This window comes from Anomalospiza imberbis, chromosome 4, assembly GCF_031753505.1.
Source record: "Anomalospiza imberbis isolate Cuckoo-Finch-1a 21T00152 chromosome 4, ASM3175350v1, whole genome shotgun sequence".
In the NCBI taxonomy this organism is placed as follows: domain Eukaryota; kingdom Metazoa; phylum Chordata; class Aves; order Passeriformes; family Viduidae; genus Anomalospiza; species Anomalospiza imberbis.
The window spans coordinates 25,125,851-25,142,060 of record NC_089684.1 but is presented as its reverse complement, the minus strand read 5'-3'; the positions used below and the strand labels follow the sequence as shown (position 1 = coordinate 25,142,060).

The window sequence follows — 16,210 nt, the reverse complement described above, 5'->3', positions numbered from 1 at the left end:
TGTGACTCCTGTGTGAAGGATTAATATTTTGTACAGTTGTCAGCAATAATAGTAACATAAAACATCCCCCCCCAAAAAAAACAAAAAAAAAAACACACTAAAAAAATCCACAAAAGAACCAACAAATGAAAAAATACACCCAAACCCACCAAACAAAAATACCAGGAAAAAAAACCTGCAGGCTTTCCATACCATCAGTCTTGGATCAAGTTGAACGAATGAATGCATACTGTGTTTTGTTGTTTTACTTGGAATTGTTTCCAAGCTTTGCCCTGTAACCACCAGTGTATATAGGATTTTTTTTTCCCAGCATGCTAGATCAGTCTTGGTTTTAGTCCCAAAATTTAAAACTCAAAATGATTTAAATATTTGTTTCCTCAGAAGTGACAATATTAATTGTAAACTCTGTTTCGGATAGGGAGGATTTCTTTTTCTGTGTCTTAACTTTGCAATGTCCTCTGATTTTAGTTTGGCAGTGTAGGGCTACATATATACAAATGGGGAGGAGGGAAAAAAACAAAGTGAAAATGAAAGAAAATACTCCAGAAAGCTGTCCTGGCTAACAGGCTTAAGCTTACAGGATTCCTCTGCAAGCCCAGACTTTGAATGGCTGGACACATTCCACTGCACAGTGTCAAGCTGAGAGCAAGTGGTGGACTGTTGCAGGAAATGCATTTGAAGAGTTGAGTTTTCTTCATTGTTTTTTCAGAGCTATTTGATAACCAGCTTTATTCATTGTTTAGCTGTGTGTGTAACTTGCAGATCTCCAGATGTCCAAGGAAGAAAAAAACATGTTGCAGCATAACTCAGACTTTAGGTTACTATAATTAGTTACAGTGCAACTCTCAGCAGCAAAACTCAGAGGATGGCTAAAATATAGCAGCAAGAAATTTTGACAGAGTTCTCAGCTGCAACAAGTACACAAGCATTTTCCTCTCTGGAGCTTTAGCAAGGAGGTTTTGCCTGGGTTTATGTTTAATCTTACATGTCTGTAATACCTTTGGCAATTGAATTGAATTGAAGGAAAATTTACGTAACATGAGGGTCTTAATTTTGCAGTCAGAGAATTTGTGCTGAATAGCTCCCTGTTTACTCTGGACAACTGCTTTTTGTTGTACAGTGCCTAAATAAAAACACTGATAATTTTCATGTGATCTTCTCACACAGGTCTCTAGCATAGAGGGCAAATGCATTTTTCTTTATATAGAGGTGTGTGTAAGAATAAATATTTTTACACAAATATTTTCTAAAAGAATATATATGTATACTACTGTCTATAGTAACATATCCAGTGTTTTACATGCATTAAAAATGTATACACAAAACCCCCACACCTGGAACTGTATAAAAGCATCACATAATAGTAATGTTTAAAGTCAAGCAAATTAAAACTGTGTATTGTATGCATGTGTATATATGTATATAAATAATTTCAAAATGGAAAATTAAATTTGGAAATTGTTATATGTTCTCATGAGCTTTATTAGCTTATGATAAAGATTTCTGTGTCTTAGCTAAAAACAGCTGTATGAATTCAGTAAATAATATGCAATTGCTTTAAAATGTGTTTCTTGTTTTCTGAGGGCTTTTTATTGGACTCTTTTTCTGCAATATTTAATACTTGGGGTTTTAGCCAGTATGTGACTGGCTTAAAACAAATGACTGCTATAATATTCCTTTGATGTATAAAAGGCAAGATACCCACAAGGACTTACTAATGTCTCCTATTTTTGTTTTATTTCTTTGTGCTGGAAATTTGCATTTGACTAAATCCTAAGGAGTTCTCTCTCCACTGCATGAAGGCACATACATATAGAACTGTGCTTTTCTGAAGGTTTGGCACTGTCAGCATATTACCCATGATTGGTTTATTTGTTACTTTCAATGCACTTCAGAGCATGCTTATTTATCTGAAATGAGTTGTCATCTTTCACATGTTTAAGATTGCCTTTTTCTTTCATGTTACCAAAGGGAGATGCCATAAGCCTTAGGGCCTTTATACTTAAAATATGAAGCCCCTATTGATGTAACATGGAGGAGTTTGTGCACTCTGATGTATTTCTTGTGTATTTCCTCCTTGGTGCTGAACTGCATGCTCAACAGAGAGCTGGCACAAGTGCAGCTCAGTCTCCAGCCTCTTCTGCTAGCTCAGTGGGTGTGGTGGCTCTTTTTGCTGGGCTTGGGTTTCACTTTGAGATGGACTTAAATAGTTTTTGCAGAGTGACACTTTGGGATGCCATTCAGGTGAGTTGTCCTCTCTGGACAGATGATTTGTGCCAATAACCAATTCTTGGAGTGCCTGAACTTGCCTCTGTTTTCTCCTTACTTTATATGGTGCAGGTTGACATTATCTCAGTTCTTTGAAGCAAGCAGGTTGTTTTCTGCTTGTTTATGCATGCCTGGATTCTGGATAGGGCAAAGTGAAGCAATGGCTGGTGTATCATGAGGGATTCAATTTGTAGTAGCATTTTCTTGCCACTGGCCCCCCACTTCATTATCTGCTTCGCTTTCATGTGTAGAATTGTGTCATTAGTTGTGTTTCCTTCTCACCACTGCCATATACAAGGCTTATTGTCCTGGGAGAGGTGCTGAAAAGAAAAAATAAATATATCTTTAAATTACACAGTTTAATGTATCGTGCTGTTTGTATTTCTAAATTGGTTGTTCTGGTAAACATGGGGTGATTGCATCACATTTGATGCAGAAAAGGTATATCCCATTAAGAGGAGCTAAATCATAGACCATGAAAACCTTATGGAAACAAGATGGCACATATTTGGCTACTGAGATTAAAAAGGAGATAGATGTTCAGTTGAACTAATTTTATCATCTGTAAAAGAATAAACATAACACTGTCTGGGAAGGGAGGACATATACCATTTTATACTCTGCAGACATCATCATATGTATGGCCTTTACAGGATGGGAATTAATTTTTTTGGAAGTAGCTGATTTCAGTCCCTTTTGTCGCTTCACACTTAAGCGGCTTTAGAGAAAACTGACTCTGCTTTGCTTTTTGTTCAGGAGGTCCCAGCAATAAAACGTAGTAAGTTTCCAAACTGTTTGCTCCAAATGAGAGAGGCTTGAAGCGTCTGTTCTGATACCAATCAAGTGGTTCCTGAGGGGTTGCCTGTTTGTCAGGCCTAAGAAATCGTGTGCTTTAGTTGTGGAGTTAATTTGTGTTGGTTGTCCAAAAAAAAAAACCCAAAAAACTAACTACTAGTGGAGGAGAGATATGCAGCTCCCAAAAGCTAAAGCAACCATACAAAGTTTGTGTTGTGTTTCTAGCTACATTTTCTTTTCATTTTCTCTTTCTGTCTCTCTGAGAAATTAAGTAGGCAGTATTTTTTACCCACTGGCATATAGTTTCCCAGGGAGGAACCTGGATCAGTTCTGTAAACTGTCTGAACAGGCGAATACTCATCAGAGGGAAGACAGCCAGTTAAAATAAATAGGGCTCTTAAGGCATGCTGGCAGCATGAGAACACAACTGAGCTCCTTGAGAGAATGCTTAGTGAAAGCTAAGCATTCTCTCAAGGAGGATAGGGCCTTAAATGTCTTCAGACATTTTGGCACATGACTGTAAATGGTTTTCCATCACTTAAGTGTTTCAAAAGTATTTTTCAAAAGCTTTTTGGAATTACCCATGCACTTCCAGCAAATATGATTCTAGTCACAATGTCTGAATTATTTTGCCTTAGTCCTTTTGGCAACTTGTTTTTTGGCATTGTGACACGATTTCGTCTCCAAATCAGAACATTAGTTATATCTTGTTAGTCAAGAAGTTATTGCCCATCCTATCTTGGTGGCAATCTTTTCATGTCTGTTCTCCTGAATGCTAGTGGCTTGGAAGAGCAAGACCAGATGCTTAGTCTTGTTACATACCAACAGAGCTATACTTGAACAGATTAGTTTCTTTATCCTTCTTTGATGTGAGTGTGACTTCTTCCTCATTTTAGTAATCCTTTGAATTCCAGTTGGTGTTTCCCTATTTTAACTTGTGTGTTAGTACCTGGATAAAATGTTTAAGCTATATGTTAAAGACATGAGTTATCCCAGAATTGATTACTCTATGTAATTAGGTACTTCCTTTTCACACCAGCAAGGTCAAAAGCAGAGATTGTACTTTCTAATAACTGCTACTGGATTTGCAGTAATCACAAGATAGTGGCATTCTGTCAAAAATGAAAGCTGAAGGTACCTTTTCTGAAATTGTTTCTGCTTCCTTACATCCCACAGCAATTGGATTGTCATAAGGGAGGGAGGAGAGGTAGCAAAGGTTCTTGCTCACGGAAGATCAGAGCTGCAAGGAATCCATGATCAGTCAAGCCATGACAAGTGAGAGGTGGCACCAGTTAATAGTCCTTCTGACACTGGCATGTAGAAACTGTTCCTGCTTATTAGCAACCTGTTCTGTGGTAAGAGAGGGAAGCTGAGAGCTGCTGCTGGCATTCAAGTTCATTTGTTTGGTGTTAAGTGATAGTAAAATAAAAGAGCACATATTCAAAAGGCTTGCACATGGTGCAGTTACTCTGCTTCATAAACCTAATGTATATATTTGTATTCTTTTCTGCATCAACCCAATTGCGTGTAAGAGTGATCTAAGCTATGTGGTGCCTCTCCTGTTTTAAGTAGTGAACATCTTCTCATGCTCCTCTGTAGATGCATAACTCCACATTTAGTGCATGCATGGATGGATAGAATGAGTGATTTTTGCATGCAACACATCATTTAAAGTGCCAAAATCAAATTAGTTTGGTTTTATTTGCTGCTTTTTTTATTTGTTTTTGTGGAAGACAGTAGATAAATATTAAAGGTTGCAATACAGTAAGAGAAAAATTTTAAGAAAAAAGAGAAGATTGAAACCATTTATCTTGAAACCATTTATCTTTTTCCTAGAATATGAACCCACAGGCATGCTCAGCCATGTTTGCTTAGAAGGAAAACTTAAACTGTGTTCATTTTTCTTTGACATAATTTCTGAATGTGGGACTATAGGTATACACAACTCAATCATGTTAAAATATATGTTGCTTGTTGGGGTTACTGCTGTCAGAACTGAGAATGAAATGTGAGAGTTGGTTTTGTGGTTCCTTGCTGGCAAAATGGTTGGATGCCTGTGGGCTCTCCCCATTTTCCCTTGGGCTGTAATGAGTGAAAGGGCTGGTTTGGGTCTGCTTCAACCGAGTCACTGCTGCATCACAGCAATGGAGCTGTGTATGGAGGGAAAGGGATGGAGCAGACCTGGGGAACCTGGGAGGACAGGCCAGGAGGCGAGGGCAGCCCTCTCACCAGGACCGGGATGCAACCTGCTGTTGGGGTCCATAGCCGGACCAAGAAGAATGGTTATGCTTTGTCTTACACTTTTTTCCTTATACATTATCTTTAATGGTGATTTAATGGTTGTGCGGTGCATGCCTTCGGTTACAGCTTTATAAATCAGTCTGAAAACACCTTTAAAGTCATAGGGAGAAAAAGGAGGGAAATTAAAATGTAGCAGGTGGGAGTACAGCCACATGGAGCGAAGTGAGGGGCAGGGTTTCATAGTGGTGATACATAGCAAAGTACTCTGGTAATCAGACAGGTTTTCTGACCTAAGCTAACTTTGATCCCTGCTTTGTTTGGGGAAAAGCTTTAGCTTATTTAAAGGACTGCCTCATAACCCCTTTTTATAGCTGCTTGTGTCAGCGCTTTCCACAGCAAACCCCGTGTTAGAGTTCTTATAACTCAGCTGTATAAATTTGATCTGGACTTTAAAACTGGTATGTGTGTTCTTGATTTGGAAGTGACTATCAAAGCTGGCTGGCTAATCTGTTGGCTATGTGAATAATATTGCTGTAGTAAAGGCTTGAGGAACACGATACAGCTCTCAGTTTCCATTGAGTACAGAGGAAGCTTATTTGCCACAAAGAGCAGGTGCTCTGATGCTTTTTTTTTTTCCCTTCATGCAGAAGTTTTAAGCTGGACCTCAAGTGTCCCAGACATTCCAGGAGTCTGGAGTGTAGGTTTTTGCTTCCTTCCCATCAGGGAAGCAGGTGAGGAATAGCTTTGATGAGCCATCTCATTAGGTGTATCATGCCGGAGCACTGCATTACCCTGTTTGTGCTTGTGGTGGTCAGTGTTGGCCCTGAGTGTTCCATGCTCAGGCTTTGTGGGTTGTGAGGTCCTGGGAGAACAGGACTCAGGTCATGTGTGCAATTTTTGTGATGGAGTTGGTGCTGCTACAGAGCATTAGTGTGTCCCCCCCATTGCATTTTGGAGTGAGCTTCTGTTCCTCTCTTTCATTAATTCACCCAAGGGGTGCTTCTAGCTTACTTTTAGCTCTATGTATGTTTGTGAGGTAGCAGTTAAAATACTGATTATCAGTGCAAGGTGATATTTTTGTCAGGTGAAACAAAGCTAGGGATAAACAAAGTAGTAACAGGTAATGAGTGTAAATTCTACCATGAAGTGTATTGTAGCAAGGAGATAAAGCCCTGTGGTTTGAAAAGGCAGAACGTTGTTTGATGAAAGAGTTTGCCCCCTTGCTTGTGTTGTGATGCTGCAAAGTTATTCTGTAATGTTCTTTCTCTAAATGACTATGTTGTGTTTTGGCTTTTTACTTATTTTAAACACTTTATTATAGGGAAAAATGTAGACTAAAAGAGAAGCTGGAGCAGTAATGACACAAAGATCATTGTCTGGTTGCTTTCTGCTTTGATTATTCATGACTTTAAACTGAATTGCTACAGCCAACTATGGATCAAATGCTTGAGAGGTAAAAATCAAGCTGGAGGGATATCAGCTAGCCCAAGGAGTTTTAAATCAGGATCAATGAGTTAGTTACATTCGCAGGGAAAGTTGCAGATAACATTGAAGGATGTTTGTGCAATGGGAGAACATTATTTACAGTCAGAGTACAAAACTGTTTATTTGGGAAAGTCATTGTGATGTACCATCATACAACGTGGTTGCAGCTAGGATAGTTTCAAGGCAAGCAGTTTGGAAAACACAGAAGGCAGCCTCCATCTTTAGTCAATAGGCCTTTGTCCTATGAGCGACTGTGATTTAAGTAATTCATTTATTACTGCATAAAAGCAAAATAATGAGAGCTCAAAGAAGATTTGCTTGTCAAGTTTTCTTCTTAGTCATGTGAGGGAGAAATAGGTGGTTATGTGTTAAATAAAAATTAATTAGGTTGCAAATTACATTGATTCAGAGATAGATGCATGTATGTGTGCACACTTTCAGTTGCCCTGGAAAGACTCGTTCCAAATATCTAACTGAAGCTTAAGAGTAAAGGTAAAAAAGCTGTTGGTTATTGCAAAACAAAATAGTGTGCTGGCTAAAATTTAGCTTAATAAAACAATTGTATTCCAGGGTATTCTGGGCTGTTTGCATTTCAAAACCTGAGTTATAAAACTATGCTGAGATTAGTTTTTATACCTTGATTTTGAAGTCCATCCTGGATAAAGATCTGCTTTACTTTTGTTCTGTCTCCATTTGGAACGTGGTTTTGGACAATATTTGTGCTTTTGGAATTCTGATGTTAAGAACCACTAGAACAACAATATTTTCTTAATTTTTTCAGTTTTTTTTTTTTTTTTTTTTTTTTCAGAAGAAAACTGTAATCTAACATTAGATGGGTGATTTCACTTGTGTTTGTTAAAAAGCGCCCTTCATGGCACAGGCTGGTTTTTGGCTTTCATGCATGTAGCTGATTGCTGGGGAGGGGCCGAGGTTTCCTGCTGGGGGCTGCAGGAGTGAGTGGCCTCAGCAGGTGCCTGGTCATGAAATGTCTCTCCTGCTTGCCTCCCCTTCAGTCTCCAAATGAGTTTTCCAGAGTAGAGAGACATGGAATTAAGTAGGAGGAAACATTCCTGGTTTGGCAATTTTGTAGCTTTCAAGTCTGTGGTGTAACATCAAGGAAAAAAGTCTGCTTTTTTGTAGCTCTAATTAATGATTGACTTTAAAAACCTGCCTCATACTATAAATACAGAATTAAAACAGATCCATCAACAATTTGAAGAATATTTGTGGTGCTTAGAGGTTAGTTGGATTATTGGATAGCTAGTTTTGTAATTTTATTGCTATACTCTTCTCCATATTTTACTGCTATACTCTTCTCCTGTTGCATTGTTTCCATATGGTGATACAGGCGCATTTAATAAAGATATGTTCAGGATCACCACTTTTGCCAGATAACTCTGTATTTTATGGGTGACTGATGCAGGATAATGTTCCTAAGGTTAAATTTGCACTGTAAGAAAAAAATCACTTGTACAGGGCCAAAAACAACCCCAAAAAACCAAGAAGTGGTACAGAAGTAGCAATGAGATAAACCTGTAGGTGATAATATATAATCTTAAAATATTATTTATAAGTCTTCTGCATCTGCTGAATATTTTTTAAATCTGGGTGGAAAAAAAAAAATTGAGTTTATTTCCATTGCGACAATAAATATGGTTACAGAAGGGAAAACCTGGACCGGGTCCGAGTGGAGTCCGGAATGGAGTCAGCTAATCAGACTATCTATGCAGTTTTGGGTCGAATGTGTACACAAATTGTCATATGTAATCTTCATTATGTATTCCAATTTAGTATTTGTAGTGGTAACTTATGGTTTAGCCCCTAAGAAGTGTCAAAACGGAGGCTTCCAGGGTCTGCAATCTGAAAAAGATTCTTAATTATTTTAAATGCTCTAATTCCTCCTGCTGTGTTCAGTGTAGATGTTTTCTTTCTTTATATAGTTGTGATAATATTCCTCTTGCACTGGTGGTAAAACTGCCCTTGCAGCTTCAGTGCCACTTCACTAGAGGTGGTTCAGAAGCCGGGGTTGATGACTGATATGACCAATGGTCAAAGGTGTGAGACAGCCCACTCGACAGACTCTGTTTGGTCATCAGCAAAACAGTGTGTTTTACTGTTCAGCACTTACTTTTATAGGCAGTTCTAATGCCTCAGGTCTAGACAGCCACTGGTTTAATCTTTACACCCCTTAGACTCTGAACTAGTGAAATGCTTGTCCTTTAGGAGAGATGTTATTGGTTGAAACCTCTGTCAGTCAGCCCAGAGGCTGGTTTAGTGAACTGGGCCGGGTTTCTTATTTATAACTGGATTAATGCTCAGTAAAAATCAGCTTGTACTGCAACAGCTGACCAGTACTTTCAGGGAATACTCACGCTCTAGCTGAGATTTCCTAGGAGTATCAACCTCACCTCTCCTGCTTAGTGACTCAGATCTCTTATTCAGAATCAGTAGGTGTTACTTAGAAGTCTTATCCACTCCGTCTTGATAAGGAGATTACTGCTCTGGCATCCCTCTGTGTGTGCAGTTCTTCACACTCTTGTCCAGTAATTTGCTTCGATACATCTCTGACAGCTTCACCTCTAAGGCATAATGAGGTCTCTGTACAGCAGGACCCATGGACATAGCTAGGGACTTGTCACACTTCTCAAGACCTATTTTAGGAAATTTCATCCTGGGATTTTACTGAAATGATTTTACAGCGGTCTCCCACATGCTTTTGCAAAGAGTTTCATCCCCTTAGGCAACAGTTTAAGAATGACCTCTTGAAAGTCAGGTGCTTGGTGGTGGGTTCTTGTGTGTTGGCCAGTAGAATTAAAAATATTTGGCTTTTTTTTTTTTTTTAATTAAGAAATTTGTTTTCATTTACATGCTTAAGGATGGTAAGGCCACCCACCCTTCCATGAAAATACTTATCCTGAAGCTGGCTTTTGATGTCTTAGTCCTGAGCAGTGCATAGATTGCTTTTTTCTTTTTTCATCACAAATTACAAGATGTCAGCATCATGTGCATTTGCACACATTCTGAGAAAGCTAAATTTTATTGACAAATCACAGCGATCCATTTGACCTTTAGCTTTTAGCACCCTTACGTTCCTTTCCCTTTTCCAGACCTTGCTGGCAAATGTCAGCGTGCTATAACATATCGGTTTATGGCAGGATCTGTTTATGGCAGGTCCCACCCCTCACCCAAAGGTTTGAGGAGCTTTCCTATAAATAGCTATGTTGGTCATAGCTTTCTATATGCTTGTGAGCTTCCTTGATTGGTGTTCTATAGTAATCAGGCCTCTTAACTCACAATTTGGGTATGAAGACCCAATTTTGGAGGACTGGGCTTTTTTGTTGAAGCCTTTTGTAAAAGGATTCACAATACAACTTGAAATCCTTATGACTTCAGCAAGTCAAATACTTTTTCTGAAATCAGGTTGTCGCCTTTTTCCTTTGCCTCTTACTTTACTTCCTTGCTCTGCTGACTTTTCCTTGTTAGCACCCTCTGGTTTCAACTCTGGCTAAAATAGCTATGTTGATTTGTAATGCTGAGGGCCTGGCTGCTATTTTGCATCTGAAGATATGACAAGTCTTCCTTGATCGCAGACCCCTTCCTTCACCAGTTTAACATCAAATGGGACAATTTTTCTGATTTTGTTGAAAATTTTCTCTGTTTTTTTTTATTGTTCAAGATTGCTACTGCAATCAGCAAGTATGGAATTGATGTTGAAAAATGCCAGCAGTGATGGCATGTGAAATTTTTTGGGTTTAGTCTATATATTGTCAAATGGCAATATTTTTGGAGTTTTGCATTTGCATATGTCTTGCAACATTACACAATATTTTTTCTAAGGTAAAGTATTTGTCTTTAGATGCCATCCAATACACGTCACAACTGTCATGTATTTCTGGTTGCTTGGATTTTAGGAAAGCATTAACCATTTCAGGCAGGCTGATTGGACACCTTCCACAGGTTTACCCTACACAAATGCAGAGACTGAGCCCCTCATATTTCATGCATTATTATCTCTTTACCCACAGTTTTCAAGACGTAACCTCATTTCTCCTGTTGAAGTGAATGATGTGTAGACTGCTGGCTGTACGTTGTAAAGTAACAAAGAACCAAAACTTCTTGGTCCCTACTGCATGAACTAAAACAGGGGCAGTTAAAAAACAAAGGAGATGAAAACCTTCCTTTGGCATACCTTTGAAAAGTCATGGAATCATAGAATTGTCAAGGTTGGAAAAGACCTCTAAGGTTCACCAAGTCCAACTGTCAAGGTAGCAGCACCACCATGTTAACCACTAAACCATGTCCTCAGGTGCCTTATCCATGCATATTTTGAACACTTCTAGAGATGGTGATTCTACTGTTTTCCTGGGAAAGCCTGTTCCAGTGCTTGACAGTGCTTTCCATGAAGAAATTTTTCCTAGTATCCAAACTAAACATCCTATAGTATAACATGAGTTTGCTCTCATCCTGTAACTTGTTACCTGGGAGAAGAGACTGAGCCCCATGTCACTACACCCTCTTTTCAGGCAGCTGTGGAGAGGGATGAGGTCTCCCCTGAGCCACCTTTTCTCCTGGCTGAATATCACCAGCTCTTGAGTCATGTGCTAAAGCACCATTTTGGCTCAAGGTGACTTCTACTTTTGGAAATGAAGATAAAGTAATTCTGCTGTTTGCAGCACTTCCCTAAAAGTAGTGATTTCCTTAAGGAACAGACTCATGCTTGCAGGCAGAGGACAGAGTTCTGAGGTTTTGCATGCATAGCGCCAGCAGCTACTACATTTCTGCTGTAATGTAGGAGATACTTTTGGAAACATAGAGGGAATTTACACCATTCGGGATGTTTTTTCAGTCTGCTACAAAATAATTAGAAGATTGAGGATCAGGGATATAAATCAGTGCATAGATCTTACTATGTGTTACTTTAATTTCTGTTTCTGTTCTTGGGAATGAATGTAGTTGAAATTCAGTTGCATCAGCTGAAAAGATTGATTTATTGTTCAGTTGGGGCCAATAGTGTAAACTTTACAGAGGTTTCTGTTGCAATATTGTTTCATACAAGTGGACCAAGGCAGTTGAACTGAACTTTGGCAGTGACCTTGATCAAAGAATAGACTTCTCAAGAGACTTTTCTTATCCTGATCTGAATATACTGCAGGTCACTGGGGCCTGTAAACCTACTGAGAGAAAGGCAAAACAATGTCCTGCAAGCAGCCTGTCTGTGATGTTGAACTTGTGACTTTCTGGTAGCTGTAGCTGGGGAAAAGTCAGCTTCACTATTAACAGAGTCTTCCCTGCACATGACCAGTCATTGACAAATAAATGAACTTTGAAGAGATTTTTAAGTGGAAACTTTAGAGTGGAAAAAGCTGGTTTATAGCTTCTCTTGCGAGAAAAATTTCATGTATGAAGAGAAAGGTGGCTGGAACTTAGAATGCAGGAAACTGAGTGTCTGTCCCTGCTTGTGTCTCTTTGTGAATGTCCATAGCTTCCAGCCAGTAAAGTAGAAGTGGAGTTTAATTTTGAAAAATAGACTATACTGTGCAGTTCTTTGCTGTCATTGAAGTGACATAAGAATGAATACCTATAGTTATTGCAGCAATTTTCACAGGACTCACAAATGAGAAAAGATGTCTTGTTTTTTCTCTTTCCATGAAACAGCACTGTGAATAAAATACTGTGATTTTGTGTTCAATAAACATAAACCGTCCAAGTTTCTCATTTACCATTCTTGCGATGTTTCAGCTTAATGACGGTGGCAAGGCAGCCCAGGCACATGTGGGGATTGGTGATGTGGTTCTCACCATTGATGGGATAAGCACGGATGGGATGACTCATCTAGAAGCACAAAACAAGATCAAGGCATGTACAGGCAATTTGAACATGACTTTGCAAAGGTAAGATAGCTTCTTCTTTTTTTAAAGAGAATTCATTATCATCCTAACAGTGGCTTGGAGGATATAAAAAATGTGTAAGTGGTTTGGCAAAGTCTATGGAGTTAAATGTCAGTGATTGAAAATATGCTGCCATAGTCTATAATCTGTCTTGATTTACAGCATTTAAGAAAACTTATTAGATGTTAATTATGTTGCTTGACAAAGACTTTTCCAGCTTTATGTCACCTTTCTATTTCCTCTTCCTTTTGAGTTTGTTTTGTTTAATTAATCTGTTTTAAAGCAGGTCTTATTAATGCCTTTTTCCCCTTCACCAAGTGACTAGGAACATTTTTTTGGGTCAAGGCCTACAGCACCATTCTTACTGGCTAACAGAATGATAGATTTAAATAGTTAACCCATGAGTTAAATGGATCAAAATACTTCTGCTCAGAGTCTGGGAGATGTTTCCACCATAGTGCTACCTCTATGTCACCAAGTAGCAGCCTCCCTTTGCTAATTGAAGTGTATGCTATAGAAGTTACAGCTTGGCCCAACCTCATTACTAAATCATAGAATTTATTGAATTCCAGCATATTTCTGGTATAGCCTGGGGCTGTGTTTTGGGAGTTGTTGCAGGAGAGGGGCAGGATGCTCACATATGGGTTATTGAACCTGAAGTAGAATGAGCAGCAGCAAAAACAATAAATTACTCCCATTCTCAAAAGCCTCCCAGGGCTAAATGTTTTTTGCTAGAAGATTAGCTAGATTGGCCTGTGAATCCATCACATAGGGAAAAGCATCTCTTCTTGTTTTCAAAGAAAACGGCAGCAGTTGTAGGCCATGATTGCTGTTCAGGCCTGCCTTCAGCAGTGCAAAGTTTCTTGATGAGATACCTTAGCTCTTCACCAGTTATTGACTGTTTTTTGCGGCAAATTATCCTCCCCTTAATGAAAGGACTACATCTTTCAGTGAGTTAATCAGTGTTAGAATAAAAAGAGATGATGTGGTTGCAGATCTGACAGACATCCATCTCCAGGGTGGCAGTTGCTTGTTCCCAGCCCTAAGTGCCATGTATTTGAATGGTTGTGTGAGTGCTCTCTTCTGTAAGAGGCTGCAGCACTGCTTCTTTTTTCTTGTTTTTCCTGTTGTCCTGTGCTTTGGTGCTTAGCTACCCTGACTAAGGGATTTCCTTTGCTCAGTCTGAGGAAAGGAAGGAGTACCTTGTGGTGCGGTTCATGCCCAGGGCATCTCCCTGAGTGAAACTTGTAAAGCTGGCATTAAAAGTTTCTTGATGAAAGACAGGTATTATACCAGCTCATTAGAAGAACTGCATGTTGTATCTAGTGTGTCATTTGCTTTTCTGACTCCCAAGGAGACCAGCAGGTCGCTCAGAAATGCACTTTCCAGGACCCACTGAGTCACTGCAGCAGGTGGGTGGGTTGGCCCACTTTCTTCTGTCACCATAATTGTATGGGCAGGGTTAATATTGGATATAGGAAAGTCATGGCAGGTGTGTCCCAGTCAGGTAATAACTTGTCTGAGGCTGCTTCTGGTTAGGTACAGAGATGAGTAGTTTGAAAATCAAATTAATCATGAGTTAGCCTGATCCCCTGCTGTTCTCAGCCTTCCTACTTAGTGTAGCATCTGACTCACCACTGTTGGCTACCTGACAGCTGAAGGCCAAGTCAGGATCAGACTAACAGGGATCAAAGGAATAGCCTTGGTCCTGGCATCTGGGGGTGTGACAGATGTGTCTTGTGGCTCTGCTGCTTTGTAGTCTCTTGGTCTAAGCTGTTTTGAATTCTGACTGTATGCCAAGTAACCAAAGGTATAGGCAGTGTTCTCCTGGTTCCTCTGCCTGTAAAAATTTCTTTGCCCTGCTGTTTAACAGATCTTCTTTGGTTGTTTGTTTATAGCCTGGAAGAAGATGCTTCTTGGAGTCAGACTAACTCATGCTAACTGGAGATGCTTACTGCTCATGGGGAGGGAGCTTGAGAGTATAAACAGGGGGCAAGATCAGCCATTTTAATATTGAGTGTTCTCCATAATTATATTTTTCTGTTCCTGTCTCTTCTCCCAAAATGAAACAGAAATAAATAAAATATTTTAAGCTGTTACTGTTCACATGCAAGATTAAGGAGATAATGTGAAGCAAAGCTGGCCTTCAAAATATGGGTTAGTGCCAGAGAATAGGAAAATCTAAAACATATTTTATTTTGCTATTACTGCTTTTTATTTATCTTTCATTTTTACTTCTGAGATTTTATCTACTTTCACACAGTCCGCTGATAGTTTGAACTACAATGCAAGGATGTTGAGGTTAGTTTTGAAAGAGTCCATCAATTCTGAGATACTGCCCTGGTTTGCTGCTGCTTTAAAAGAACACAATGGTTAGATGGTTAGTGGTGTTACTTTGAGCATGTACTCCAGCACCCCAGTTTGCAAAGTGGTCAGGGCATGGTGACACTTTATAGAAATACCTTTTAAAAGCTACAAAGGAAACATCTGTAGTCTATGGCAAAGGCAAGAGAGGGAATTCTTTGTAATCAGATTCCTTATTATAAATATTTTAACTTGATAGTTAACCTATTTAGGTTTTCACTTGGCTTCCTCTCTTCTTCATGTGCAAAGTAGAAAAAATAAAATTAGGAGAAACTAAATAAGGGGCAAGAATTAGCTTGTTTGGGAGGTTGGAAGCAATATTTAAAGTACTGCCTTCAAAACCTTTAGTTACAGATTTAAAGCAGTATATTTATGTAGGCAGATATGCAAATAACTCGTGTGGAAAACCAATTCAGATGTTTTGTAACTTGTAATTGAATGTTGGCAAAATATTTGAAGGACAAATAAAAGTTTCCCTTCGTTCTGTGTAAGGCAGTATCACAGCTAGGTTTTTTAAACATGGAATTGTTGTATGCCCTGGAAAGGAGCTGGAGGTCCAGCTGACACAATTGCAAGTCTACTTTGCTTAGAGGTACAAATGGACAATATTGTGCTTTGCCAGCCCTGTGTGCAGTAGTAGTTGCTTAGCATTTGCATGTATTGGCAAGTATTTTCAGGTGTATGTCTTTAAAATCAATAGGTTCTGTAAACAAGTCTCATTGTTTAGTATAGAAGTTATATCATTTTTTCAGTTCTGAAATTAAATTTGAATGTAAGCATGTTACTTGCTCATTTTTCATATTATATTGTAGGTGGACAGTTTGTAGTAGTTGGGGTGGGGCTGTGGCCAGCCTCATCCCCAATGGGCTACAGCTGTGAAAAGCAGGTGAGCAGCATTGACAGCAATGAGCCATGGAGTGCCCAGGTGCACTGACCATCACCAAAGGGAACAGAGGGCACACAGGTGCAATGCATGGACATGAGGGTATAAAAGGTTGGGCTGAAGAACAAGAAGGGCTGTCACTTGAAGCTTTCTTCAGTGGTGTGGTGTAATTCTGTATGGGTTGAAGCTTTCTGAAGTTGTCTGGAGATACTCACGGCCATCTCAACTGCAACATGTGCTGTGACGTAATATGACTCAAAAATATGGAGTGTGGTTTTTTGTCTTC

The 16,210-nt window shown here is 39.2% G+C and overlaps 1 protein-coding gene across 10 annotated transcripts in view; it reads left to right on the top strand.

The window, feature by feature from the left end:
* PDLIM5 (PDZ and LIM domain 5) overlaps window positions 1-16,210 on the top strand; it is a 126,551-nt gene that overhangs the window by 29,651 nt on the left and 80,690 nt on the right. For all 10 annotated transcript variants that reach the window (XM_068187545.1, XM_068187547.1, XM_068187549.1 and 7 more), the window contains exon 3: window positions 12,529-12,680. In XM_068187545.1, the coding sequence (XP_068043646.1) occupies window positions 12,529-12,680 (152 nt within the window). The remainder of the gene's footprint in view (window positions 1-12,528; window positions 12,681-16,210) is intronic.